The sequence below is a fragment of the Lissotriton vulgaris genome, chromosome 5 (genome assembly GCF_964263255.1).
Source record: "Lissotriton vulgaris chromosome 5, aLisVul1.2, whole genome shotgun sequence".
In the NCBI taxonomy this organism is placed as follows: domain Eukaryota; kingdom Metazoa; phylum Chordata; class Amphibia; order Caudata; family Salamandridae; genus Lissotriton; species Lissotriton vulgaris.
Window position 1 is genome coordinate 370,227,915 of NC_141693.1, and position 26,976 is coordinate 370,254,890.

The window sequence follows — 26,976 nt, forward strand, 5'->3', positions numbered from 1 at the left end:
GATGGAGGGGAGGGATCCGGGGCGGAATGTCAAGAGGTAGTGTAGCAGTCCCCTGAGCCATGCCGATATTCCTTGTTGCGTACACTTGTCTATCATTGTGACTACCATCGACCACATTACACTATGAGGACCGCTCTGTAGTGGGCCCTTGCCTACGTCTCCTTATGTGATTGCATCAGTGCCACAAATGCCATTCATTATGTTGTTGTTTAGGTTGGTACTGCATCGTGAATGAAAATTGGCGGAGATATTGATATTGTCTAAGGGATTTTGGGAGCACAAGAGCAAATTCCTTTAATTGTTTCACAGGCTTAATGAGATGCCGCCCTGCCTCCGGGATGTGGGCCGCACCTGGCTGTGTACCTCCTTTTTGGATCTGGCCTACCTGGTCCGTATGTGTCAACTGATTTGTTAACTGTATACTTTGTGCCTCTTTATTATCCTCGCCAACAAAAATAAAATTATTAAAATAAAAAAAAAAGAATAAAGCACATGATGCAATAAAATACATTCAGGGGTGCAGCGCAAGAAGACACATGATGACTAAACATTCAGAGGTGCAGCGCATGGAAAGAAAGACACATAATGCATAAACCTACACATTCAGAGGTGCCAGAACATAAGTCAATAGCGCAAAAACACACAGTAGGCAATTACTATTAAAAACATAGGAATCACATTGCGCATAACTTACATAAGCCACCACCTGTGGCAGTCCGTAGGCCAACTGGCCTTGTGGGGCAAGGATGCCCTGAGTCCAATGTCAGAGCGCGCTGCCATGCAGCGCCAGTCACAGAGTACAAAAAGCCTAAACGTGGCAGCTGCCCACAAAGTGCTGGGCAGCTGGGATCAAAAAGCTGTGGCAGGGCTCTCAGTAGCCCCTAGAACAAATCTGCGCCACCTGAGCCACACAGGCTCTAAAACAAATATCTCCCTGGAGCCCTCTGGCTCAGCAGCAAAGATGTCCCCTTGAGCCTAACAGGCTCTATTCAGCGTTGGGGCGACCCACTGCCATCCGGGGCCGCCCTGACTCGTGCCTTTCAACAAAAGGGCCCTCGAGCCTCGCTGGGCTTGTACAGCACAAAAAATGGCCCCCAAGAGCCTCTCTGGGCTCACACACGTTGGGGCGACCCACTGCCAATGGGGCCGCCCTTGAAGCCCTCACCGCTTCGTACTGGCACTAGGCGCGAGCTCGCGCCACTGGGGGAGGGGCGGACACCGACAATGTGTCTCTTCTCCTCAGATGCCGCCGGGCTCCCTCAGCTCACGGGAGCCCGGCCGACCCGCCGCCATGCGTCCTCCATCTTCTCTCCGCCTCATAGGCTGCGGGGCGGGACTTCCGGCCAGCCGCGATGCAATTGGCCGGCCGGCCGAGCACTTCCGGGTCGCCGCGGGCAGCGCGGCGGCCCGATTCAGGCAGGCAGGCAGGCATTAAAAATATCGGCGTGGGCAGCCGAAGTTAAATAAAATTAAAAATAAGCGAGGTGGGCACTCGCCAGTAAATAATCAAATAAGCGGGGTGGCACCCGCCAATCCTCACGCAAAATGCGTGCAACGAAAACGCTCGAAATGCAGCCAGGAGCGCTCTCAAGCGCTAGGATCACAGCACATCGCTCCCAGGCGCCAAAGGTCCCCAGAGCAGACCCCTACAGCAAGAAGGGTCCACAGAAAGCGCTCTCTGCAGGAAAATCCATCAGCCCTCTAGGAAATGCAGCAGGCAGGGGGACAGCCAGGAAGAGTCCCCCAGCAGTCCATCAAATGTCCAGGAGCTGGGCAGGGCCCAGGGATTCCCCTGAGCCCCAGCAGCAGCATGCCCCTGGCAGATTCAAGTTAGAAACAAGAACATTTTGGAAGGGGACACAGCCCCTTCTTATACAGCCAAAAGTATTTGAAGTCCTTTGAAGCAGGCAGTGTGAGAACCAGCTAGAACTGGTTATAGGGAAGTCCCTTCAGTATCAGAGACAGAGGTGACAGTCGCCCAGCGGGAGGTGGAGCCAGCTTTGTAGTTCGGCAGGCACAGCCCTTCACTATCAGGTGCCATATCCTCCCACTTCCCTGGCAGCAGATGCTGCCTTTCATCCATGGGCTGACTTCAGACAACGTCCTGGGCTCTCTAGCCCCTGTCATCCTCAAACCAGACAGTCAATCCACAAGCAGGCCCAGGCACTCTGGGCCAGGCTCACCAGCCAATCACATGCCAGCACCAACTTAAACAAATATGCCAACTTCCAAAAGTAGTACTTCTAGACTAGACACAGTCATGCCGCATATATCATTTTGCAGCATTCATTCTCACGAGTTCGTACATACCAAACTCGCCCCTGCACTCCCCACACATCAGGAACTACCATGGGCATACATATTCCCCATTCATTCCTATGGGAGGCCAGGTCACTCACCACTCATTCACAGAGAGCTCAAGCACTTTACACTGTACAACAGTGAAAAAGTGCGCAGAGGCCTAAAATCACCAACACCAGGTTCCATAAACAGGCTAGGAAAAAGCAAAAAGTCTAGGGGTAAACCTGCCCAACGGGCCGGGTCCAACAAATTGAATGTAGTATGTAGGAGAGTAGGGTCTGCTTCCTATGTTTACCCCCACTTTTTGCTGTGATTTTCTGGTTTTTCGACTTTAGTCTGGCTGTGGCCCTACTAATCAGGACCACAGCCGAGCTGTTCTCTCTCTAAATTGATACCATGTACATTAGGTACATACCAGATTGGGAATTGGGTCGCCTTTGTGAGTCCCTGTATAGTGTACCATAGGTACCCAGGGCATAGGTGCATCCAAGGCCTACCAGGGGCTGCAGCATGTATTATGCCACCCCTGGCTGGCCCTCCAAACTGACACCACAGGTCTGTTCACACAGCCTGGGTATGGGTGATGTAATCACCCCTCACTTAGATATAGTATACCTATATCTAGCTAGCTATCTATCTATTATATATATATATATATATATATATATATATATATATATATATATATATATATATATATATATATATATATATATATATATATATATATATTCACTGAAAAAACCATAGGTTTCACACCAGTTATAGTTAGGAATTAGCATTTAAAAAACCTATTACATTCACTGAAAAAACCATAGGTTTCACACCAGTTATAGTTACCTGGAAATTTTACTGGCATAAAACCATTGAAATTCCCACGTTATAGCTAGTTGGACTCACTATAACTTGCGCGTGTAATGCACTGCTGATGACATCACATATTACATCACTCATGACATGGTCAGTGACATCACTCATGACATCACTGATGACACCATCCAGTGAATGTGTGCCTTTCTGAAAAATAAACATGTTTTATATATGTATATGTAAAAGTCAATGGAAGAATAAATGTTTAAATAAGTGTCTTAATGGATGTTTTTTTAAAACAAAATGATTAGTTAACTGGCTTATTAAGTGTATCATAGTGAATACATATATTAGCGAGTATTGTTTCAATATTTAAATGTTTGTATCAGTGTTTCACTTTGTGTATAAGTGGGTGCATGGGTTGGTGAGTAGCTATGTGTGTTTCTATGACTTATTAGATGGTTTTTTTAGTATCAGTATAAATGTCTGTACGATTTGGTGGGGGTGTTACTTAGCACACAGATGCATCAATGACTGAATCACTGTTTGTATGTGTTTTGAAGACAGCATATGTGCCGGACTGTATGGGTGAGTGAGTGTGTATATGTATGTGTTAGTAAGTGAATGACTGTCTTACTAGTGTCTTTATCAGTAACTACATATGTTTTAATCTAGTATATGTGAGTATTGGTGTATATAAGTGAGTATATGTGAGAGTCAGACATTGAAAGAGTTCTTGTTTAAATAAGTATGTTTTTCTATAAGTGATTGTTTAGGAGAGTAAGTATGTGTAAGTTTCCTTAGAAGTAAGGTGGTAGTGTGTGTATAGCTGTATATGCAAAAAAATGGATGTTCAATATTTTATTTGCATGTGTGAATATGTGTGTGAGCAACTTATGGAAGACTGTCGGTGTGTTAACGGATGTATAGGTGTCTCACTGCATATGATGAGTGAGTATATGTATGACTGACTATATAGAACTGGTGAATGAGTGGATGTGTATGTAAATGGTGGAATTACTGAATTGGTTGTTCTAACTGGTATAGGTATCTCCACTTTTTTGAAAATGTTAGTTTCTGATTTTTAATATTTGTTTCAAGGGTTACTTTACAGTGAAAGGAGGTCAGTCTCTCTGTCACAAGGATGGTGTCATCAGTGATGTCATGAGTGATGTCACTGACCATGTCATGAGTGATATAATATGTGATGTCATCAGCAGTGCATTACACGCGCAAGTTATAGTGAGTCCAACTAACTATAACGTGGGAATTTCAATGGTTTTATGCCAGTAAAATTTCCAGGTAACTATAACCGGTGTGAAACCTATGGTTTTTTCAGTGAATTTAATAGGTTTTTTAAATGCTAATTCCTAACTATAACTGGTGTGAAACCCATGTTTTTTTCAGTGAATGTAAAAGTTTTTTTTAATGCTAATTCCTAACTAAAAGTCTGACTTTTAAGTAAGACTGTTACCGCTCTAGTCGTTCTTTAGAACACTCTGGTATATACTATCATTGGGCTATAGTTGCGCTACATCTGGCTGATATTTGGGCTACATTTGTATTTTTTTTGTCTCTTTGGGCTACATTGGGCTACATTTGAGCTCTAACATATATAAAGCCCAAATATAGGCCAATATATATTTTTTTAAAGTTAATTTTCTTAAAAACAACTGGAGCATATATCTTGAGACATAGCTATCAAACCTTACAATTTTTCATTTTAAAAAATGAAGCGCTTCCGGTGCGCGCCCCGGTGAGCACCTCGGAAAGCGTACTATTTTGAAGCGGCACGGTGCGCGAACCGGGAAGCGTCCTGTTAGCGCCAATGTCGCGATCGAAAACAACATCGTGACGCGTCGCGTAAGCGTGACGTATCGCGTAGCCGCGTGATACGACTTATGACGCGCTGCGTAAACGCACCCAGAAGCGCGGCGCGGCCCGGAGCGCGTAACGTAAGCGCGCCGGAGCGCGTAACGTAAGCGCATCGGGTCATGTGACTTGAAAATAACACTTTTCATTGGTTCTCTTAATTTTTTTTCTCCAAATAATGAAAGCCCCCTCCTTTTTTCCTCATTCTTATTTTCTTCATTGAGAGAGCAAGAGCTATTTTGGAGGAAAGAATGGCATCACTTGTTGCTGCAGCTGGTGCACCCCCACCACCCAGAAAAGAAGGTCCACCACCACAGTTTCTTGGAGGACAAGAAGAAGAGGAGGAAGAAGAGTAGGAGGATCAACATCAAAGGGTCTACCTCCCAGAAGAACCAAGACAAAGGCACGTCAAAGTGCACTTCCTTTGGCAATTTTTTTCTTTTCCAGATGACCAAAAAAAGGTGAACGCCCCCAAAGTCACCTGTCTCATCTGTGACAAAGTTCTCTCCAGGGGCAATCCCTCCAAGAAATATTCTTTTGGTAACTATACCATGATCCGCCACATGGAGAGGTGGCATGCCAATAATTTGGCCTAGGCTGAAGTCCGGGAACTTCGGCACAACCCACCCCCTGTGGCCAGCACTTCCTCTTCAGTACCCTCACTTTCTGGACCAGAAGAACGGCAAATGGTGCCAAATATTCAACCAAAATTTGGCAAGGTCAAATTTCTTTGCATTTTGTGTGGCAAAACTTTATGCTATGGTGAACTTAGCGTCACCTTAATAAATACTGCTATAGACAACCACAAATGCAGCAAGGAAAGAAAACAGTAATTCTTTTCTTTTTTTTTTGCTCCTGTTGAGCCATTTCCAATTCCCTGTTTTTTGTTTGTTCCCTCAAAAAAAAACAAAAAATATAAAATTGTTTAAAAACACACAAAAAAAAAAAATGTTCATAAAAAAAATATATATATAAAACAACAAAAAGAATAAAAAAAAAGTTCTTTTCAGAACTACCTCCCATTTATAAAATATTGCCAAAAATGTTTAAACTGGCATTCTTTTTTCTCTGTTGTGCGCTTCCCGGTGCGCGTACAGGGCGCTCCCCACGCAAAAATTGAAAAAAAAAATACATTTTTTTGCCCCGCGGGGCCCTTTTAAAGCCCCCACATCAAACCTAGGGGGTCAGGGAGGGTCTACTCTGCCCCCTTATGGTCATTTCCCCCTTTGTTTTGGCCACCTCTTGTGTCTCCATCCTACCGAGAAACAAGATGGCGGCCGCTCCGGACTGTTTCGAATGTTTACAGACAACCAAGAACCAATCAGCTTTCTGCGCGCAAGTTGCGGGCGCGCCCGGTGCGCGTACCGGTGCGCTGTCATAGATATATATATTTTTGAACCTAAATTACTCAAAATCCACTGGAGCACATATCTTGAGACATAGCAAAGGTACATCGGGCTACCAGTCCCTACAATTTTGCCAAATTTGGTGTAAATCCATTCAGCCGTTCGGGCTAAAAGTGAGGTTGACCGCCCTATGGAAATTAACATGGGGAAAACGCGTTTTGGGACCCCCCTTTTATCTCGGCCCCCGCTTGACGCATCCCCCCCAAACTTTCAGGGAAGGACCGGAGCTCGACGAGGCCATTTTGAGGAAATTTTCAGGCAAATTCGTCAACCGGCGCCAAAGTTATTCCAAATAGAATTTTCCTATACTTATACCCAGTTTGGGGTTTAAACTACCTGGCAGGTCCCTCCTATGGTTGGACCTGGAAAGAGGGTGGTTACACCCCTTTCCCTTTGTCCAGTTGCACGCCATAGCTGGGGCTGAGTTCCCCAGCAACTGGTTTGAACCGGGCTATGCATGGAGCACCTTGTGTGCCCCAGGCAGTGTCTGGAAAAGCATTTGCTGAATGCAGCCCTCCCAGCCCCAATACACTACAGCCTGTCTGGGGAGGTGCTAGCACCTCCTGGAAAGGAAACCTATTGTCCAGGCCTCCCCTGCCGGAGTTTCGTCCAGCAGCAGGAGGTCAGACTCTTGTCTGTGGCAGCAGCATCCATTTTGTGAAGCAGAGGCTCTGTTTAACTTTAACCGGGTTTACCAGTAACTACATGTCTTCTCCTCTAGAAGGGTGGAATGCCACCCCGGCAGCCTGGACTGGCGGGGGGGGGGGGGGGGGGGGGGGGGGGAGGGGAGGGGTTATTCCGAAGGGTTTGGCACCTTACACAACATGTTTTGATAAAGCCAAACCAAAGTTAGCATTGACCGCGAGGATTATAATGCACTTAAGAGTATATGGTTTGGCTATATCATAGAACAACTATAAGGAGATAGTTCCGAAAGCTGCAGAGGGGCTCAGCACATGCTAGGGCACCCTCTCACATAAAACCAAGCTCTCTGCCTCCAGGATTGTCGAGCGAGGCCTACCATAGGAGTGGCTTATAGGTGCATGTGTGTATATATATATATATATATATATATATATATATATATATATATATATATATATATATATATATATATATAAAACCTACTGGCGGTCGCCAGTAGGTAGTTATAGTTAGGATTTTTGGCCACTTGCACTGGCAGCAATAGGGCTAATCAGAAGAGGGGCATATCTGCTCCTACACATATGCACTCACATATGACATTAAGCAACCTGCCTTTGAGCACTCAGGCTTGCTGTAGGGATGACCTACAAATATCACATGCAGTGGTAGAGGACATGGCACACAGGGATATGTGACACGTGTTTTCACTTTTGTCTGCATCAAGGCACGCAGCGTGCAATGGCAGTCATGCAATGGGAGTCATGCATGATCTTGGGGAGGGATCCCTTAAGGGTGGCACAATAAGTGTTGCAGACCCTTGGAACCCTCTTTAGTACCTAAGGCCATAGGTACCAGGGTACCATTTACTAAGGGCTTACAGAAGGTGCTAAAGGTTTTGCTAATTGGTGGAAACTAGTGTACAGCTTTTGGAAAAGCTCTGGCACTTGGGCCCTGGTTGGCAGGAACCAAGTGCACTTCCAGTCGAAATCACAACAGGTACCAAGCAAAAAGTGAGGGCAACCTTGTCAAAAAGGGGCACTTTTCTACATAGATCTTACTGGCTATCCATTTGTGACCACTGCTGTACAGGGCACTCTTGTGGAGGGCACATGTACACTCTTGTGTGTAGCACAAAAGCAATTCATGAAGTCATCACTCCCAACAGCTTCATTACAATCCTTCTAGTAAGAGGATGTCCTGTCTGAAAAAGAGACAGGCTACTTGTTAGGGTTTGCTTTTCCCCACAACAGCGTTTAAGATGGAGCCTAGAAAGAGCTGCATTTGTCTGGTGGAAGGTGAGACTTTTTGACATCGAAATTGAACAAAAGACTGTAGGGATACAGCTGTGTACAAGCATTCTAAGGTTAATGCCTGGAGCTCACTCACATGCTTCAGTGAGGTAATGCCACTAAAAATGCCACTTTCAATGATAGAAATTGAAATGAGCATGAGTGCAACAGCTCAAAAGGAGGACACATGAGCCTACTAAGTAAATTGTCTTGGTTCCAGGAGGATGTTGGAGGCACAGGAGGTGGAATGGCTCGTTAAGGCCTTCCATGAATGCTTTAATGACAGGAATTCTGAAAAGTGATACATGCTGTCTATTTTGGAGATAGGCAGCTATTGCAGCAAGATGCAATAGAATGGAAGTGTATGCCGAATGTGTTTAGATTAGCAATACCAAACAAAACGCTTCCATTTTGCAGCGTAACAAGCCCAAGTTGGGGGTTTCAGAATATCCATGCATTCTGATGGCAAGTTTCAACCAAACTCTAAGACCTCAGGAGCCAAATCGCTATGTTGAGCATCTTGGGGTCTGGGTGCCTGATTCGTCCTGTGTTTTGAATGGGAAGGTTGACATGATGGAGAGCTTCTCGTGTGGGACTACAGAGAGATCCAGGAGTGTTCCAGGAGTGTTGTGAACCAGGGCTGAAGTAGGAACTACAGGTATCATGGTGAGAGATGTTTGCCTGAGCTTCCAAACCAGAAATGGAATGAGAGTGAGAGGTGGAAAAGCATAGGTAAATATCATTGACCAACTCATCCATAGTACGTTGCCCTTGGCTAGTCGATTTGGGATCCTGGATGTGAAGTCTGGGTATTTTGCGTTTTATTTTGTGGCGAACAGGTCTATGTGAGGAGCACCCAACTTTTGAAAGTAGGGATGAAGGACCTGTAGGTTGAGTTACCTTTTATGAGTTTGTTGGTGCGTCATGCTGAGCAAATTCGCAAGATGGTTGTCTGTCCCCAGCAGATATTCTGCTAACAAATGAATGTAATGGTGAAGAGCCCAGTTCCATATGGTCTGAGAGAAGTGTTAAAACTGGAAAGACTATATCCTCCCTTGTTTTTGTAGAAAGTATATGGCTGTCATATTATCCGTTCAGGACTATAAGTGAGAAGGATGGTGAAGGAACGTTTTCTGTGCAATGAATACTGTCTGAAGTCTTAAATAGTTGATGTGTAAGGACTGATATTTGGCATCCCAAAGATCTTCTATTGTGTGGGTTTTGAGATGTGCACCCCAACCAACCAGTTTCACAAGAGTCTGTAGGTAGAGTGATCTGAGGAGCAGGGTCCAGTAGAGGCCGCCTTTTCAACACATTTTTGGGGTTCCACCACTGCAGAGAATGGTGAGTCTGGCGGTCTGACAACACTAGTTCCTGGATGTGACTCTGCGACTGAGACCACGGACGAGAAAGAGATTACTGTTAAGGGGGCTTTTTGCATTGGGGACTACGGCAATACAAGATGCCATAATACCTAGTCGACGCATAACAGTCCGAACTGTGAGTGACTGTTGAAATTGAGGTAGAAACACCTAAAAGGTTTGAAATGTTTGTATCAGGGCAGGATTGGGGTACACTAATACTAGCTGTGTGTTGAGAATTGCTGCCAAGTATGGCTGAATCTGAAGAGTTTGAACGTAAGACTTGGGGACATTGATGATGAACCCCAAATTGTGTAGCAGGTCTATTGTTATTTTTATGTGTTGTTGAACCTGCGGATGAGTGTTGGCTTTGATTAGGCAATTGTCCAAGTATGGGAATACATAAATGTTTTGTCGTCTTAGATGTGCTGCCACTACTGCTAAGCACTTTGTAAAAACCCTTGGCGCGGAAGTGACACTGAAAGGGAGTACCTTGAATTGGCAGTGTTTTCCTGCTATGACAAACCTGAGGTACTTGCGATGAGCAGGATGAATGGGTGTATGGAAGTAAGCATCTTTTAGGTCCAAAGTGGCCATAAAGTTGCCCATCTGCAGACGTAATATTAGCTCTATTAGAGTGACCATGTGAAAGTGTTCTGATAGGATGTATTGAGGGGTCTGAGATCTAGGTTTGCTCTCACTGACCCATAGATCGGTGACTGGCGGTGAATGTTGGCATTGTTCAACATTCCATCTATCATCTGTTCTTTTTGCTGTCATTACACTTCTATCATTGTTCTATACAAAGGAGTAGAGGCATCCACTTAAGGTTGTCTTTTTTGTATGGTTATTTCACCACAGCACTTTTATTGGTAATAAATGTTGGTGTGCAAGAAAATCATTTAACTTTATACATGCACATTAGAACACAGGAGATTAAGGAAGCAATATTTCAATGTGTCCAGAGATTCGAGAAACAATACAATTGCTGGCATTGATACAATGACAATCATACACATTTTAAAGAGATTAATAGAAGGTTTTTAGGATAAGTATCAGCCACTGACCTGCATTTATGACACTGGTACACATTTTCACCGCAGTTGCCACACACACCAGGGTTAGCAGGTACTGATGCACTGCAGCGGGGACATTGGAGTGTTTCTGTAGACGCCTGATAATTCTCATAGAAGTCAGCAAATTCAATCATTAGATTTGAAGCAACGATCGGCAGAGGCAAGTCAATCTTCACTTCGCTCTGTCCTGGTGTAAGCTGGACCTTCTTAGCCTTGTGCCAGCGTGCAGGTCTAAAGGGAGAAGACAACAGCTAATCTGAAATGGCTGCCTTGATATGACTAATAAGTGTTGGAGAGGACCTTTAGACAACATGGATCTCACTTTAGGTGAGTCAACAGGCTTGTTATACACCTCATAACACATTCCTAGCAAGCTTAATACTTTTCCAAGTCCAAACTTCAAACCACCTTTATCTATCAACTCATAAATCATCCTCTTTACAACACAGCACCATATAGGCCATGCTCTTGCCGAAACAGCACCTTATAAACCATACTTAATGTAACTCAGTGCCTTATAAGCCACTGCATCAAACACTGTTAATCACCACCAATCCAACCCCGCAATCCATCCTACATCCTGTACTTTTCAGGCTTGCATTTTCTGTTTGCGCTGCAAGAGTGCCACTTGAGAACGGTTAAATTTCTAACAAGGAATTTACATTTATTTAAATTGTTTAGAGTAAGTGTGGTGGAGAAGAAGCCCGTGCAGGTAGAGCGGTGGCACCGGGTTTGGGGGGGGTGGTGGTGGAATAACCATGTGTATTCAGACCAGTACAGTGTACCTTAGCACTTCAGACAATTCATTCATTTGTTAAATGTTTCTTACCTAAAACCAAATGACAAACCATCCAACACCCTTCTATGCGCAATAGAAGCCCTTGCAGCAAGCATCCACACGTTAAACCAAATAGTGCATCTCCCAAAAAATGTCTCTCCATTACACAACTCTTCAAAATTTGTTGACCTGGCATGGACCTCCTTACCTGTGCCTGCCTATCGTCTACCTGTTACACCCTCACTGTGCCATACCATTCGTTCACAACCACTACTCCCCATCATAGATCTCCATAACAAATCTGTATTCACCTGACACTTCCACATCACCCCGTCCAATCGTACATGCTCAGAACCATCTCCGTTTCATTTTACAATACCCTGTTATATGCTCCCTGAAGTCCCCATCCTCATTTCACACCACTCTGATCAATCATACATCTCCACATTAATATTGGTCTCATTACACAAACCACTTTTGGCACAGAACCATAATCTCTTGAAGCATCCATGTACCCTTATACATCTTAACAACAATCTGTGCTCAGTCATACGCATTCCTACTCTAATATACACAAGAACAGCCATCTATGAAGCATTACACAACCACTACAATTCCAACCCTGCCGAAACTAACATGGTTATGAACAATCAACCTCATTGTAATTGATAACCAGTCATACAAATCCTAAACATCAAACCTTACACATTTCTCAAACACCACCACTAAAAATGAGGATTATTGCAAATCCACTGTTGGCATTGCATTAATAGCTACTGTTGCACTACTGTATTGACACAATGCCACTTGATCGGCAGGCATGTCAACCTTTCTTATCTACCCTTAGATCACTTACTTGTTTTTCAATTCCACAATTGCCTGTACTGTCCTGTTATTGTAGTACAAGTTAATGCTTCGCACCATTTTTGTTCGCTTCAGGTCACCAATTTTCACTGTGACTTTGCTAATAGTGTGGCTGCCTATCAGCTTCACCACTTGCTGTGTGGTGGTGTAGCGTGTGTCCACCTTAATCGATGAGAGCTTGATGTTCTGCAAAAAAGAAAAAAATATATATATTAGGCTTCTTTTGCACCACTACAACGTAACTCCCTTGTTGCAATGTAATATCTCAGTTATTTAGCTTTCTTGCCCCATAGCCCCGGATTTCATTATATGAACACCTTTCCAATGTTTTAAACAATTTCAAATATTGAAGTCCTTGTGTCCCTAGAAGCTGCTGTGCACGACCTTTGGCTGAGTGCGGTGAGATTAGTGCATAGCGTGACCTTCAATTTATAGAAAGCATGGAAAAGGGTGTGGCATGTGGCCAAATTCTACACCAAGTTCCCTGGCCCATTCAAACTCACTGTGTGAATCCTACTGTTGTGCCATAGGGCTCAGGGCAGTCATCCATCTACCTTGACCCTAGATCCTGATGCACGTAGCTTTCAACAGCCCACACTTCTCTCCTCAGAACCACAACTTCTGCTATACTATATAACCAGTTGTTGTGAACAATAGATGGATGCTAGGGGATCTTGGTGCAAACCCCAGCATCACATCATTAAACAAAAAGGGCAGTACATTTTCAGTCTGCGAATGTTTGAGGAATCACTAATTGTTTGTTCTACAAACATCGATGCCAATGTAAACAAATTTCATAGCTTTTGCATCATTTAATGGCGGGCAGAATATCATTTAGAATTGATGCCATCCAGTGGTTCTCAAACAATTGTGTAACTATTACAAAAACCTAATGTGTGGCAGGAAAAACAACTGCCCCAGCCAATTTGGTTGGTTTGACAGTTAAAAATTGGTTTGAAAACCAACAGTCTACATATAGCCCACCTGACAGGTTATAGCAATGCAAATATTTCAAAAACTACTAAACAGATTGACATTAACCACAAAAAGGGTCTTTGCTCCATTAAGTTCTATCTTCATTCCAAGTTGTGTGTTTTTGGCAGATTTTTCTGTTGAGGACCGCAAACATTCCTTTGGGTCATGTGAAAATATAGTTTCAGATCACCCTAAATAACTCTGTCCCACCTTGAGCAATCTGCACGTACACTGGTATAAAGTATCTGAGCTGTACATGCAAACCATCTGGAAAACTGTGCGAAAGGTCACATTACTTTGGTTGCTGGCTAAAGTAAGAACACTCTGAGCACAATATCAGTCAAGTCTGCTGCTGTACTACCAAGCCTTTTCCGCACAGCAAAAAAGGCCTACCTGTGTATTTCTGCCTGTAGTGGTCTCAACTGGGTAAGACATAAGTAGAACATGTTTATGCTAGGTGCAGTAAGAAACAATGTGGCCTCCTGTATGTGCAGCAGATTTGCTCAGGGACTTACGCTAAGTGGCACCTCTGGGTTATTGCAAACCAGGCAGGGATCACTCTCCAAGAAGTAGCCATCAAACTCCACCAAGCCTGACAGAGTGCTGTAGAAAGAATTAATATGAGTTAATTTACAATAAGGCTGCGGCGCTTTGAACTTGACAAGCACACAATTATTCTGGCCTGGAAGCCATAGAAATGTACTATCCAGGGTCTCAAAGCTGACTATGCACGTAAAACACGTCATCACAGTCTAAAAGCTTAAGTAAATATAGTCACTAGAAGCATAAACTAAAATGATACAGAATGTTAATGGTGACTAGTACTCCAAGTTGTACCCAGGAGGTACTGCACATTTCAAACTCAGCTCGAGCTATGCACCAACCTCCATAATACATTTGCACGCCCATATCCGTTCTCTTTTCTGAAGTAGTTAGAATAAGTGGCACAATTTAATAGAAAACTAGCCGCAGGTGGGTTGCTGATAACAGGAGACAGCTTAAGACTTGGGAGTACAAGAAACATTAAATGTTCCAATCATTCTCCAAGGCCCAGTTTTCAGACATTTTCAATAAATGGTAGAAATTACTTGAACCTACAACAAAGTATTGTCTAATTTTGCTCAACATGTGACTACAAATTATATTTTAATGCAGCGTTTAGCAGTAAGCCACTTATTTACAGGCAGAAGGTTTCGCAGTGTTTCTAATAGTCACTTTGAGAGTGGAAAGAAATTTTGGGGAAACGTGTTTAGGTAATACCTAGCTGTCTCCATGTAGGAAGCTGGCGCTGTATATACTATACCAAAATGAGGTATATTTTGCACAGAGTCCAGTGGAAACCCAAAGGTAGGCAGAGGTAAAAGTAGATAGCACCTGACTCTCTATTTGTGGTAGTGTGGGCGAGCAGTAAGGCTTTATCAGGGGATAGGGTTAAGCATTTGTTGTACACACAATCAGCAAATGATGTCACACACTCCAAGACTGAACGAATTTTTTTTTTTTTTAAATTTTAAGGGGTTTTTAGTTTTTGAAATATATATCATATGCCATATGTATACAAATAGGTTATACCGTTAATGCCTTTTTATATTACAGTCGTTCTATTACCTGTTTTTATGTCTGGTAAACATATTTCTAGGAACCAATGAACAGATTGACATATTAATCACATAACATGTTACACAGCATATGTACTATTGTATTCATTACAGTGTGAATTACCCAAAATTTTCAAGCCCCTTTAACTCCCCCCCCCACCCCACATTTTTGATTGCAGATCCAGTCTATGACACAGCAGCAGAACCTTTGCCATTCTTTAAAAGTGGTATTGTGCAATCCGGCAGTCGGCGCGGGGCCGACTGCCGGAGTTCGAGTCGCTTGCGGGACCGCTCCCGCCTAACTTTCGAAGTCAGGGCCCGGCAGTCGGGGCAGGCCTTGTCGTCGTGGTCGACGCAGAGACAGTGGAGAAACCGACGGTGAGGGTCCGTGATCGACATCAGACGGTCGCAATCCTCACAAGGCTTGAAACCAGGCATCCCTATCGGCACCGTCCGGAGTGGCAAGACTCAAGAAAAATGATCAAAAGGGATCAAAAAAATCTAGTCAAAAAGTGACTAAAGTACTGCTTTTTCCAGATCTGCGCTTGCTGGCGCGGAAAAAAGAAGAACACGGAGGCGACGTCTAAGTACTCCGACGTCATCACGGCGCCCACGACGGACGCGGAGCCGTAGACGACGCCTACCGACGCACAAGGGTACTGCTACGCAAAAATGTCCGGATCCAGTCCGACGCCTGGGGATATTCTAAGGTAAGGAATCTATCACCAACGTGTCTCTTTCAGATAGACAATCATAAGGTATGGGCGGTACATTACACTACAGTAAGACATGTATTAGTGATTTTGGTCCACATCAGTGTCTTTCAGTGCAACTAGCATAACTTCCCATTCTAACGATATTGTGTTCTTGCGTAGTCCTCTAATTTCTTCCCTACGCAACAATGCACCCTCAGCACTGCTCCATCTTATCATTTCTGTACTCCAATGCAATATATTGGGGGGCTTATGCGATTTCCATCGCCTGGTGAGTGTTCTGATAGCTAACACTAATGCAAGGTCTATAAAACGGTATTGTACCTTGTGTTTAGAGACATGTGTATGCAGCCCCAATATACATTCTTCCACTGCATGTTGTATCTCGCGTTTCGTTACTGCCACTATGACTGTCCTAACTGTATGCCAGTAATCTTTAACAATCGGGCATGCCCATATCATGTGTAACAGGCCTGCTCCTGCCTCCCTATATCTCGGGCATACATGCTGCGTTTGCGGAAACATCTTATCCAATCTACTTGGGGACAAGTAAGCACGATGTAGTATCATTGTTTGAATAAATTTGAATTTAGAGATTCTCGACACCTTTTTGGGGTGCTCTATTTTGGCCTGCCATTCCTTGTCTGAAATATTCCTACCTATCTCTCCCACCCAAGTAACTTTTAATGCTTCCAATGGGTCCCTTGTGTGAGCGCTGATGCCACTGTACAGCCAACAAATCAAGTGTCTACCTCTCCCCATATAGTACACCATCTTTATTAGTTCGTTGCTGGTCGGTTCGTTTCTCTGCGGTGCCCAGTGTTTCTTGACATAATGGAACAGCGCAGCGTGTAGCAAGTACAGGTGCTCCGGTGCACTTGTTTCATGGACAAAGGCATTGTGGTCTAATAACATCTCGTTGTTGAATAAGACACCCACCGTGCTGACCCCTGCTTCCTCCAAAGGTGTTAATCTACACTTAGTTAGCGTACCGCTAGCCAACGGTATTCCCAACAGTGGAATATTGCTAGCATATGTAGCCGGTGTACGCGTGTATCGCAGTGCCGCTCTCCAGCATTTAAGCGCCGTATCCAGTAGAGGGGGTAGGTCTCTTGGCGCTATATGACCAGGCAATAACAAAGCATGCAGCCTCCCTTCATCTAAAGCCACTTGTGTATATCCTATTTCCTGCAGGTTATGGCCCGCCACCCAATATGACAACCACTGTAGTTGGCAAGCGTAATAATAGGTGCAGAGGTCCGGAACTCCCAGCCCACCCGCACGGGTACTCATTTGTAGTTTTTTTAAGCTGATACACCTCCTACCTGTCCCCCATATCAGATCTATTAGTAAAGTATTCAACAAGTTGAAAGTGGCTTGTGGGACCATTATTGGCAAATTAGTAAAATAATACAGCAGGCGAGGTAGTACTACCATCTTCGCTATCGCTACTCTCCCAGTTACAGACAATGGCAATGTAGTCCAGAATGCAACACAAGATCTTAGGGCCCTGATCGCTCTATTAAGGTTACCTTCCAGCATGTCCGCATTCGTCCTATAAATCTGTATCCCCAAATACTTAAATGTTGACTGAGCTATTTGCAGTTGTGCATCCCGAAATCTATGTCCAGCACATCTACATGTTTTGTGAAGAAGAAAGCATTCGATTTTGCAACGTTGAGAGGCAGACCAGACAGCCCTTCAAACTGCTTATACAATTCAAATATAGGAGGCAATCGGAGATCTCCAATACATACAATGATATCGTCAGCATATGCCGAGAAAAGGTGTGTCACATTTCCTATCGGGATACCCCATTCTAGAAAATCCTGTCTCATTTTGATTGCTAGAGGTTCCAGTGCCAGTATAAAAATGAGAGGCGACAACGGGCAACCCTGCCTCGTTCCCTTATGTATCTTATACTCCTCCGATATGTGTTTACCCGTTCTGGTACGCGCTGTTGGGGTTTTATACAACTAGCAGGCTGTACTGTGTGTGGTGAATTTTGGTGGAATTTCTAGTTGAAGTACTGGACAGTGTAGCCTGTGGATATAGGCTGCATTATTTGTCTTTAAATTCTCTCTTAAGTGTCTTTGCAGTTTCTGCATTATTTTGACAACTTAAGAGATTATTTTTGATTGCCGGGGTCCACGCACATGGGCGGGACTATTCCCTAGATTATGACTATACACAGAGATCCCCTACTACAGAACATGTACTTCCAGCTTATGGAGTCGAACGCCGGTTTAAGGTCCAAGGAAAGAAAGCCTGCATGAGGAAACCGCTTAGGCGCTTCCGTCAACAAATAATGTAATTTCCTAATATTTAATGAAGTACTCCGTGCCGATAGGAACCCAGTCTGTTCTATATGGATCAACCACGTTAGGTATGGTAGCAGTCTGTTAGCCAGTACCTTGCTCAATATTTTTTACTCCGTGGACAACAATGAAAGGGGGCGGTAGATCGTCATATCTGTATGATCTCGTCCAGGTTTTGGCAGCAAAATCACCAAGGCCTGCACAGTGGTGAGGGGCAAGGATCCCTTATCCCATGCTTCTGTGTATAGAGCCATCAGTTGAGGTACTAGGATGTCTGCATATACGTTGCATAAAAATCAATGGGGAGCCCATCTATTCCGGGAGTCTTATTACGTGGGAGGCCCTTCACGGCTACTTTAATTTCATGTGAGGTAATGGGCCCCTGCAATTCCTTCTGCGCCACATTTGGTAGCGTCGGGAAAGGGAGAGAGGATAGGATCCAAGACTGAACTCATACCAATTTGATTTGTATAAAATATTAATTAGTTGTATTTATTTCCTAGAACAAAGTAAGCCTGCCACAGGTGTTTCAAAATGTTCAAGGCAGTTTGAACAATACAAGCAAGCTGAATGTAAATGACTTTTGTTGCAGGTTTTTTAATGCATTCAAATACAGTTGAAATTACTGTTAGATTACTTTGAATTACTTTGCAGAACGCGCTAAGTCACCAGGATTCCACCAAGCAGCCTCCGCTGCTGCTGTGAGGAGAGCGGCTGAAAACTATCCTTCCTGGCCATGAGGGGAACGGCCTGAACCACAACCCCCAGCAGCCCCTGCGCCATTGATGCTGCAAATTCGCCTGGAGGCGCGATAAAACCACTGCAGCTCACCCGCAGCGCGGGACGCGCTAACTCACCGGGACTCCACCAAGCAGCCTCCGCTGCTGCAGTGAGGGGGAACGGAGGAAAACTAGCCTTCCTGGCGGTGAGGGGAACGGCCCAAACCACAACCCCCAGCCGCCCCTGTGCCATCGACGCTGAAAACGCACCTGGAAGCGCAATAAAACTGCCGCAGCTTCCCAGCAGCGTGGGTGTGCCTGGGCTAAGCCCGGGCCAAGGGTGGGCGGTCTGCGCCCATCAGCAGCTGGAGGGGGCTGGGTTGGGCCACATCTCTTGGTTCCACCATCGGAGGCACCACCTAAAGTTGAAGTAAGAAGTGAGGAAGGGGTTTGGACCGGTGGGAGGACAATCTTCAACCTGTATGCCTGCCGATTCTGGCTATACACACATTGAAACCATTGAGAACTAAAGGGAGATGGGGAGAAAGAAAAAGGAATATGCTACTTACCAGTATGCATCTGTTCTTTGCATGTAGAGCTGCAGAGTTGTACACCTTAGCCTTAGACGGCCACCTGGTGTTGGGCTCGGATGATTGCAGATTTTTGTTGTCTTGGAAGAAGTCTTTGTAGTCATGAGATAGGTGACTCCTCCCTTGGACAACAGTGCACATGGTCATCGACTCCATCCTTAGATTTTTTTTCGCCATGATGGGAAATGATGGAGTTAGTAGAGATACAGTAAGAAAGTGATGTCCATGCGTGTGCATCTAAGTAAGATGAAAAAACTGGAACGGATACAAGTCCCGAGGAGGTGGGAGGGCGTGTACAACTCTGCAGCTCTACATGCCAAGAACAGTTCGAGGCATATGAGCTGCAGATTGTACATCTTAGAATTGATTGTGCAGCAGTGTCTCCAGTTAGCGGTGGTCACCTGTATCCGTTGCAGTCGTTTGAAATAGTGTTCTAAGGACAGCTTGGCCTACTGCAGCTTGCTGCTTAGCTTGTACATCAACACAATAGTGTTTAGTGAAAGTGTGTGGTGTAGACCATGTAGCTGCCTTGCATATGTCATCTATTGGTATGTTTCCTAAGAAAGCCATAGAGGCTCCTAGTTTGCGAGTGGAATGCACTCTAGTAGGAACTGTTAATGTACATTTTGCTTTAACATAGCATATTTGTATACACTTTACAATCCACCTTGCAATCCCACCTTTGGAGATGGTGTTGCCTTTATGAGGAGGGGAGAAAGCTACAAACAGTTGCTTTGTCTTCCTAAAGGATTTAGTTCTATCTATGTAGTATAAAAGAGCTCTTTTAACATCTAATGTTTGTAAGGCTCTTGCTGCCACAGAGTCTGGGTTTTGTAAAAACACAGGTAACTCTACGGATTGATTTAGGTGAAAAGAAGTGATAACCTCTGGAAGAAATTTGGGATTGGATCTAAGAACCACTTTGTTAGGATGTATTTGAAAAAATGGTTCTTGTATTGTGAAAGCTTGTATTTCACTTACCCTCCTAAGATAGGTAATGGCAACAAGGAAAGCAGTTTTCCATGTTAGAAATTTCAGTTCACATTTATGTAAAGGCTCGAACGGGGGTCCCATGAGCCTTGTGAGTACAACATTTAAGTTCCACTCAGGAGAAGATGGTAACCTTGGTGGGATTATTCTCTTTAATCCCTCCATGAATGCTTTGATTGCTGGTACTCTAAAGAAAGACAGATGTTGTCTGTTTTGTAGGTATGCTGCAATTGCTGCAAGATGCAGGCGTATGGAAGAATATGCCAAGTTAGACCTTTGTGATGTAACAGATAACAAATGATATTCTGGATGGATGCATTCAGGGGATCAATGTGATTATTTTTGCAATAAATCGCAAATCTTTTCCATTTAGCGGCATAACACGCTCTAGTAGTGGGTTTTCTAGCCTCTTTAATGATGTTCATACAGTCTGGTGGTAGGTTTAGCTAACCAAACTCTAAGACTTCAGGAGCCAGATAGCCAAATTTAGTTGGTTCGGATCTGGGTGTCTGATTTCTCCATAGTTCTGTGTGAGCAGGGATGGTGTGAGGCGTAGCTTTTGATGCGGAGCTAGAGAAAGTTCTAGTAGTGTGGTGAACCCCGGTTGGCGTGCCCATGTGGGAGCTACCACGATCAGTGTGAGAGACTGTTGTATGAACTTGCGCACTACTAATGGAATGAGTGGGAGAGGCGGAAAAGCGTACCCAAATCTGCCTGACCAGTTCATCCATATCACATTGCCTTCGGACCGTGGGTGTGGGAACCTGGCGGCGAAGGCTGGGCATTTTGTGTTTTCGTGGGTGGCTAACAGATCGATGTGTGGATGCCCCCACCTTTTGAAGAATGGTTGAAGAACTTGTGGATGTAGTTCCCATTTGTGAATCAGTTGTGCCTGCCGACTTAACAGATCTGCTATCTGATTGTGGACCCCTGGAAGGTGTTCCGCTAGCAGATGTATATTTTGAGGAACGGCCCATCTCCAAATGTTCTGTGCAAGATGGGACAGTTGCAGAGAGTGTGACCCCCCTGTTTTTGTATGTAGTACATAGCTGTCATATTGTCCATCCGGATTAGGACAGCTTTGTTTTGTACTTGAAGTTGAAAAGTCTTGAGTGCTAGGAATATTGCTAGCAGCTCTAGGTGGTTGATATGGAACCGTTTCTGTTGTGTGGTCCATTGGGTTGTGTGATGTAAAAGATGGGCTCCCCACCCTGTGAGGGATGCGTCTGTTGTAAGCATTACTTGTGGAACAGGCTCTAGGAACCGCCACAGCTTTGTCAGGTTTTTGGTGTTCCACCATTGCAGAGAGCGATATGTGGGGCTGTCTACCAACACCAGGTCTTTTAGTTGACCTTGAGCTTGATTCCACTGTTATGCTAGGCACTCTTGCAGGGGACGCATCTGCAGTCTTGCCTATGGTACTATGAAGATGCAAAATGCCATCATGCCCATTAGTCTCATGAACACCCTGGCTTGCAGAGACTGCTGGTGTTGAAACATGGCGACTAAAGCCTGAATGCTCTGTATCCTTGCTGGACTGGGATACGCTAGAGCTGTAGACGTATTTAGTGTAGCTCCTAGATACTGATGTACGTGCGAAGGCTCTAGGTGTGACTTGGTGTAGTTTATTGTAAACCCTAAGTCGTGCAATGTGTGAATTGTTTGTTGTGTGTGCTGAACACACTGATTGAACGATTTTGCCTTTATCAGCCAGTCGTCTAGCTATGGGAAGACATGTATCTGTTGTCTTCTGGATGTGCTGCTACTACTGCTAGGCACTTCGTGAATACTCTTGGTGCCGTTGTTACCCCGAATGGAATGACTTTGAACTGATAATGTTGTCCTTCTAGTACAAACCTTAGATACTTTCTGTGAGCAGGATGTATGGGGATATGGAAGTAGGCGTCCTTTAGATCTAGTGTTGTAAGGAAGTCACCCCTTTGTAGCAGTGGAAGCACTTGTTGTAGAGTGATCATATGGAAGTGGTCTGATTGTATGTAATGGTTGAGGGGCCTGAGGTCGAGAATTGGCCTCAGTGTTCCGTCCTTCTTGGGAATTAGAAAATACAGTGAGTAAACCCCCATTCCCTGTTGTTCTAAAGGAACTATCTGAATAGCATCCTTCTGTAGAAGTGCTAACACTTCTTGTCGAAGCAGAGTTAGATGGTCTGTAGACGCTGTCTTGGAGGTATGTTTGGAGGGGTTGCTGTAAGTTCTAGGCAGTAGCCATGTTTGATAATCTGTCTTACCCACTTGTCTGTTGTAATGGAGTTCCAGACAGGTAGGAACTGAGTTAATCTTCCCCCTACAGGAGTGGTATGCTGTGGGGGGAGCAGAGGGAAGTCATTGTTTGGTGGTGGAAGAGGATCGGTTGTTGTTGTTACCGCGACCTCTTCCTTTGTTATTGTTTCCTCTATATCCTCCTCTAAAGTATCCTTTGGTGGAGGATGTTTGTGACTTAAAAGATGTTGTAGTGTCTGCTCTAGTCTGTTTGGAGCCTCCTCTGTAGGAGGAGCGACGAAAGGAGCCTCTGTTTGTTGTATACTGTAAAGCTCCCATAGACTTGGCAGTGTCAGTGTCTTTCTTCATTTTTTCTAGTATGGTATCTACTTCAGGACCAAATAATTGGTTTTGATTGAAAGACTGGTTTAAAATGGTAGTTTGCACTTCTTGTTTAAACCCTGAAATATGTAGCCACACATGTCTCCTAAGTAGCGGCATCTAGTGCACATTTTATTGAGGCATTGGATATTAACTTGCCTTCTTGCATAAGGTCAGTTGCCTGATCTTTATACTGATCTGGTAGATGTTGAAGTAGTTTTTCTAATTGATCATAGTGAGCCCTATCATAGCGAGAAAGTAGGGCTTGTGTATTTGCTATATGCCACATGTTTGCAGCTTGTACAGCTACCCTTTTCCCTGATGCATCGATGACCTTTGATTCTTTATCAGGTGGGGGCGCTTCTCCAGAGGTCTAAGAATTGGCCCTCTTCCTAGCATTGGACACCACTAATGAATCTATGGGTAGGTGTCCTTTAATATAGACTGGGTCTGTGGGTGCTGGTCTATATTTCTTTTCAATTCTAGGGTTTAATATTCTTGTGCGTACAGGGTCCTTAAATACTTCTGGAGAATGCTTGACTACTCCCTTAATCATTGGAAGAATTTGAGCAGTCCTCAGAGTGCTCAAAGGTATCGAAGAGAAAATCCTTCTCAATATCATCAGAATGCATAGGGACTCCATGGTTAACAGCAGCTCTGTTTAGCAGATGACTAAAACTAATTGGGTCTTCTGGAGGGGAGGGCTTTGATGGGTATGAGTGCGGTTCTGGAATGTCTTGCATACCTTGTGGGTCATATATAGGTACCTCTTTGGGGTTTGAAAAATCCCACAACTCCTCATCTGAGCTAGGCTCTTCCTCATTGTCCCCTCCCTCTAAGTTGTATTCATCATCATTTTGCTGTGAGGAATGTGATGATACTGGAGAATGTGTAGGAGATATCTGAGGTGATGTGTGAGGAGGCACAGGAGAAGGAGGAAGAAGAGGTAGGGTGCATAGGAGATGTTGCACAGTCCTTCTTTGCAGGCACCACAGGTGTGGGTGGTGTATCTGCTGGTCTATTCTTTTGAGGTGTAGTACCCACACGTCCTGTCCTTGGGTCTATATAGATCTTCTTTTGTTGAGGATCTGGTGTAAAAAGTTCCTCCTCTTCTACAACCTTCCTGGGCTTAGATTTCTTTTCCGGCTCCGACGGAGGTTGTGGTCTTTCTTTAGCATTGGGTGGCATAGTCTTTGGTGCTGAAGGAGTTTTCGGCTTCATAGGCACGTTCGAGGATTTGGGTACCTCGGAATCAGGCTTTTTTGTTTTCTGCAACGATGTAGAAGTGGACGGCTTCGGAGCTGATGCTTCTTTCGGTACGGTACGATTTTTGGCTTCGGTACCGAAGGGTCTTTTGGCTTCGGCGCCGAGGTGTCTTTGTGTTTCGGTGCCGACGGGAGTATTTTACTCGGTGTCGAGGTACTATAAGGCTTTGTTGTTTTTTTCAGAGCCGAGCTCGATGGCGAGGCTGTCGAAGTGGATTTTCGGTTTCCACTGGGCCCTATGGGCGGAGTGCTGACCTTAGCCTTTGGTTTGGGCAGAGTGTGTGGTGCAGGGGCAGTAGTACTCACGCGCTGACCCGATGGAATGGAGTCATCTGAGTAGTCTGCCTCTGATAAGATCTGGAGATCAGGAGAGCCTTCTTCGGGAACGAGGGGAACCTCTTCGTCTTAGATATCGTCCGGTTCTGGGGCTGATCTCCTCATCTCGTGTCGACGGGCCCTCCGATCCTGGATTGTTTTCTTCAATCGGGAGGACGCACAACCTGTGCAGGTCGAATCATCGTGTTCCGGCAATAGACAGAGGTTGCAGACCTCGTGGTGATAGCTATGTGGGAATTTTGCCTGGCATTTCGGGCATTGCTTTAACGGAGTTCTTTCCATGTGGTGTAGGCCGCACGGCGTCGATAGGCCTAACGGCCCACTTCGACCGGGCGGAATGGAAGTTATGTTGTCGAAAAGCCTTGTCTTCGGTGTCGAAGGTAGTTTCTTGAAGTTTGTGGAAGTTCTGCGCTTCGAAGTTGCTGAAAAATCTTTTTCTGGCCGTAGCGGCGAAACTTTCATCCGAACTCAGTGGTTGAAAAAAACAATCAAAGGATGGAGTCGATGGCCATGCGCACTGTTGTCCAAGGGAGGAGTCACCTATCTCATGACTACAAAGACTTCTTCCAAGACAACAACAACCTGCAATCATCTGAGCCCAACACCAGGTGGCGGTCTAATGCTAAGGTGTACAATCTGCAGCTCATATGCCTCGAACCACAAGTTAATTGCCTTCGGAACCATATCTCTGTAAGAAACAGTAGTTAGTGTTAGATTCCTTACCTTAGAATATCCCCAGGTGTCAGACTGGATCCGGAAAGTTTTGCGTAGCAGTACCCATGCGCGTCGGTAGGCGTCGTCTGCGGCTCTGCATCCGTCGTCGGCGTCGTGATCGCCGGGATGAGGTAGTCTGAGTACTTCGACGCCACCCTTGCGCGCTGAAGTCAGTTCTTGTATATAGCTTTCCGCGCCAGGAACGCAGACCCATGCCAGAGACCGACACTGGTGCCATGAAACTAGGTCCCTCAAAGGGAAATACCTTAACCCGAATTATATCGGTTCGCAGAATGGGGAGGATGGGTGGAGCGGTAAGGAATCTAACACTAACCCCTTCGCTGCTGATGACAAGCTCAGCTTGTCATCAGCCACGGTGGTCGTGTGCGGATGATGAGCTGAGTTCGTCATGTAAAGCGGCTTTCCGTAATTTGCCGCACACAGCGGGAAAAGCCGCCGCAGCGATGCGGCTAACTACAGTTTCTTACAGATATATCGTTACCGAAGGTAAGTAACTTGTGCATCTGAAAGAAACAGGTTAGTGTTAGATTCCTTTTTTAGATTAGATACCCCAGCAATACCAACCCCGGTGGTGGGTCTGCGAACTAAGATCACACCAGAAAGTCCTGGAGAACGGAACGGCCGAAAAAGCCTTCTCTCCGGACTTGGCTGTCCAGGCAGTAGTGCTTAGCAAATGTGTGAAACAAGGCCCATGTAGCCGCCTGACAGTTGTCCTGCAAGGGGACATCCCAACCCAGGGCAGTAGTAGCCGCCGTGGCCCGAGTGGAATGGGCCCTCAGCCCAACAGGAGGCTCCTTTTTCGCCAAGGTGCAACAGACCTTGATGCACAACACGACCCACCGAGAGATGTGGACCGCCCGTCCCTTCATAGTGCCCACAAAATCAACAAAGAGCTGGTCGTCAACCCGAAACTGACGTATGCGGTCTAGATAGAACGAGAGCGCACGTTTTGGGTCCAGACGGTGGAGCCTCTCTTCCTCTTTTGAGGGATACGGACACGGAAAGAAGGTGGGCAAGGTGATGGACTGCCCGATATGAAAGGCTGTAACCACCTTGGGCAGGAAAGAAGGATGATTTCCCAAGACAACCTTGTCCAGATGGACAGAGAGGAAAGGGGGTTTAGAAGATAGAGCCTGGAGCTCTCTCACTCTCCTGGCAGAGGTGATGGCAACCAGGAAGGCAGTCTTAAGAGTTAGAAGACGAAGTGGGCAATTGTGAAGTGGCTCAAAAGGAGCGCACATCAAATAGGTTAGAACAAGGTTCAACTCCCACTGAAGCATCACGAAAGGAACATGAGGAAACATGCGTGTGATACCTTTCAAGAATCTATTTACAACCAGAGACTTGAAAAGAGAAGACTGATCAGAAAGCCTCAAGAAGGCTGAAATGGCAGAGAGGTAGCCTTTGCTAGTGCCCAGAGCAGAGCCCTGCTCGGCAAGAGAAAGAAGAAAGAGGAGAACCTCTGAAAGGGGGGCTGAAAGTGAATCCACAGCCTTTGCTGTGCACTATGCCACAAATGTGTTCCACCTGCAGGCGTATACCGATTTTGTGGAGGGAAGCCTGGCTGCCAGAATCACGTCACAGACTTCAAGAGGCAAGTCAAATGGCCTCAACTGTTGCCACTCAATCTCCACACATGTAGGTGGAAACTGGACAGGTTCGGGTGGAGGACCATCCCCTGCTGCTGCGACAGAAGGTCCTCCCGAAGAGGCAGACAAATCGGGGAATCTACTGA

The 26,976-nt window shown here is 45.1% G+C and overlaps 1 protein-coding gene across 14 annotated transcripts in view; it reads right to left on the minus strand.

Moving 5' to 3' along the window:
- UBR4 (ubiquitin protein ligase E3 component n-recognin 4) overlaps positions 1-26,976 on the minus strand; it is a 1,723,360-nt gene that overhangs the window by 462,959 nt on the left and 1,233,425 nt on the right. For all 14 annotated transcript variants that reach the window (XM_086921716.1, XM_086921718.1, XM_086921717.1 and 11 more), the window contains 3 exons: positions 13,893-13,980; positions 12,395-12,588; positions 10,752-10,991 (listed from right to left, as the gene is read on the minus strand). In XM_086921716.1, coding sequence (XP_086777842.1) covers positions 10,752-10,991; positions 12,395-12,588; positions 13,893-13,980 — 522 coding nt within the window. The remainder of the gene's footprint in view (positions 1-10,751; positions 10,992-12,394; positions 12,589-13,892; positions 13,981-26,976) is intronic.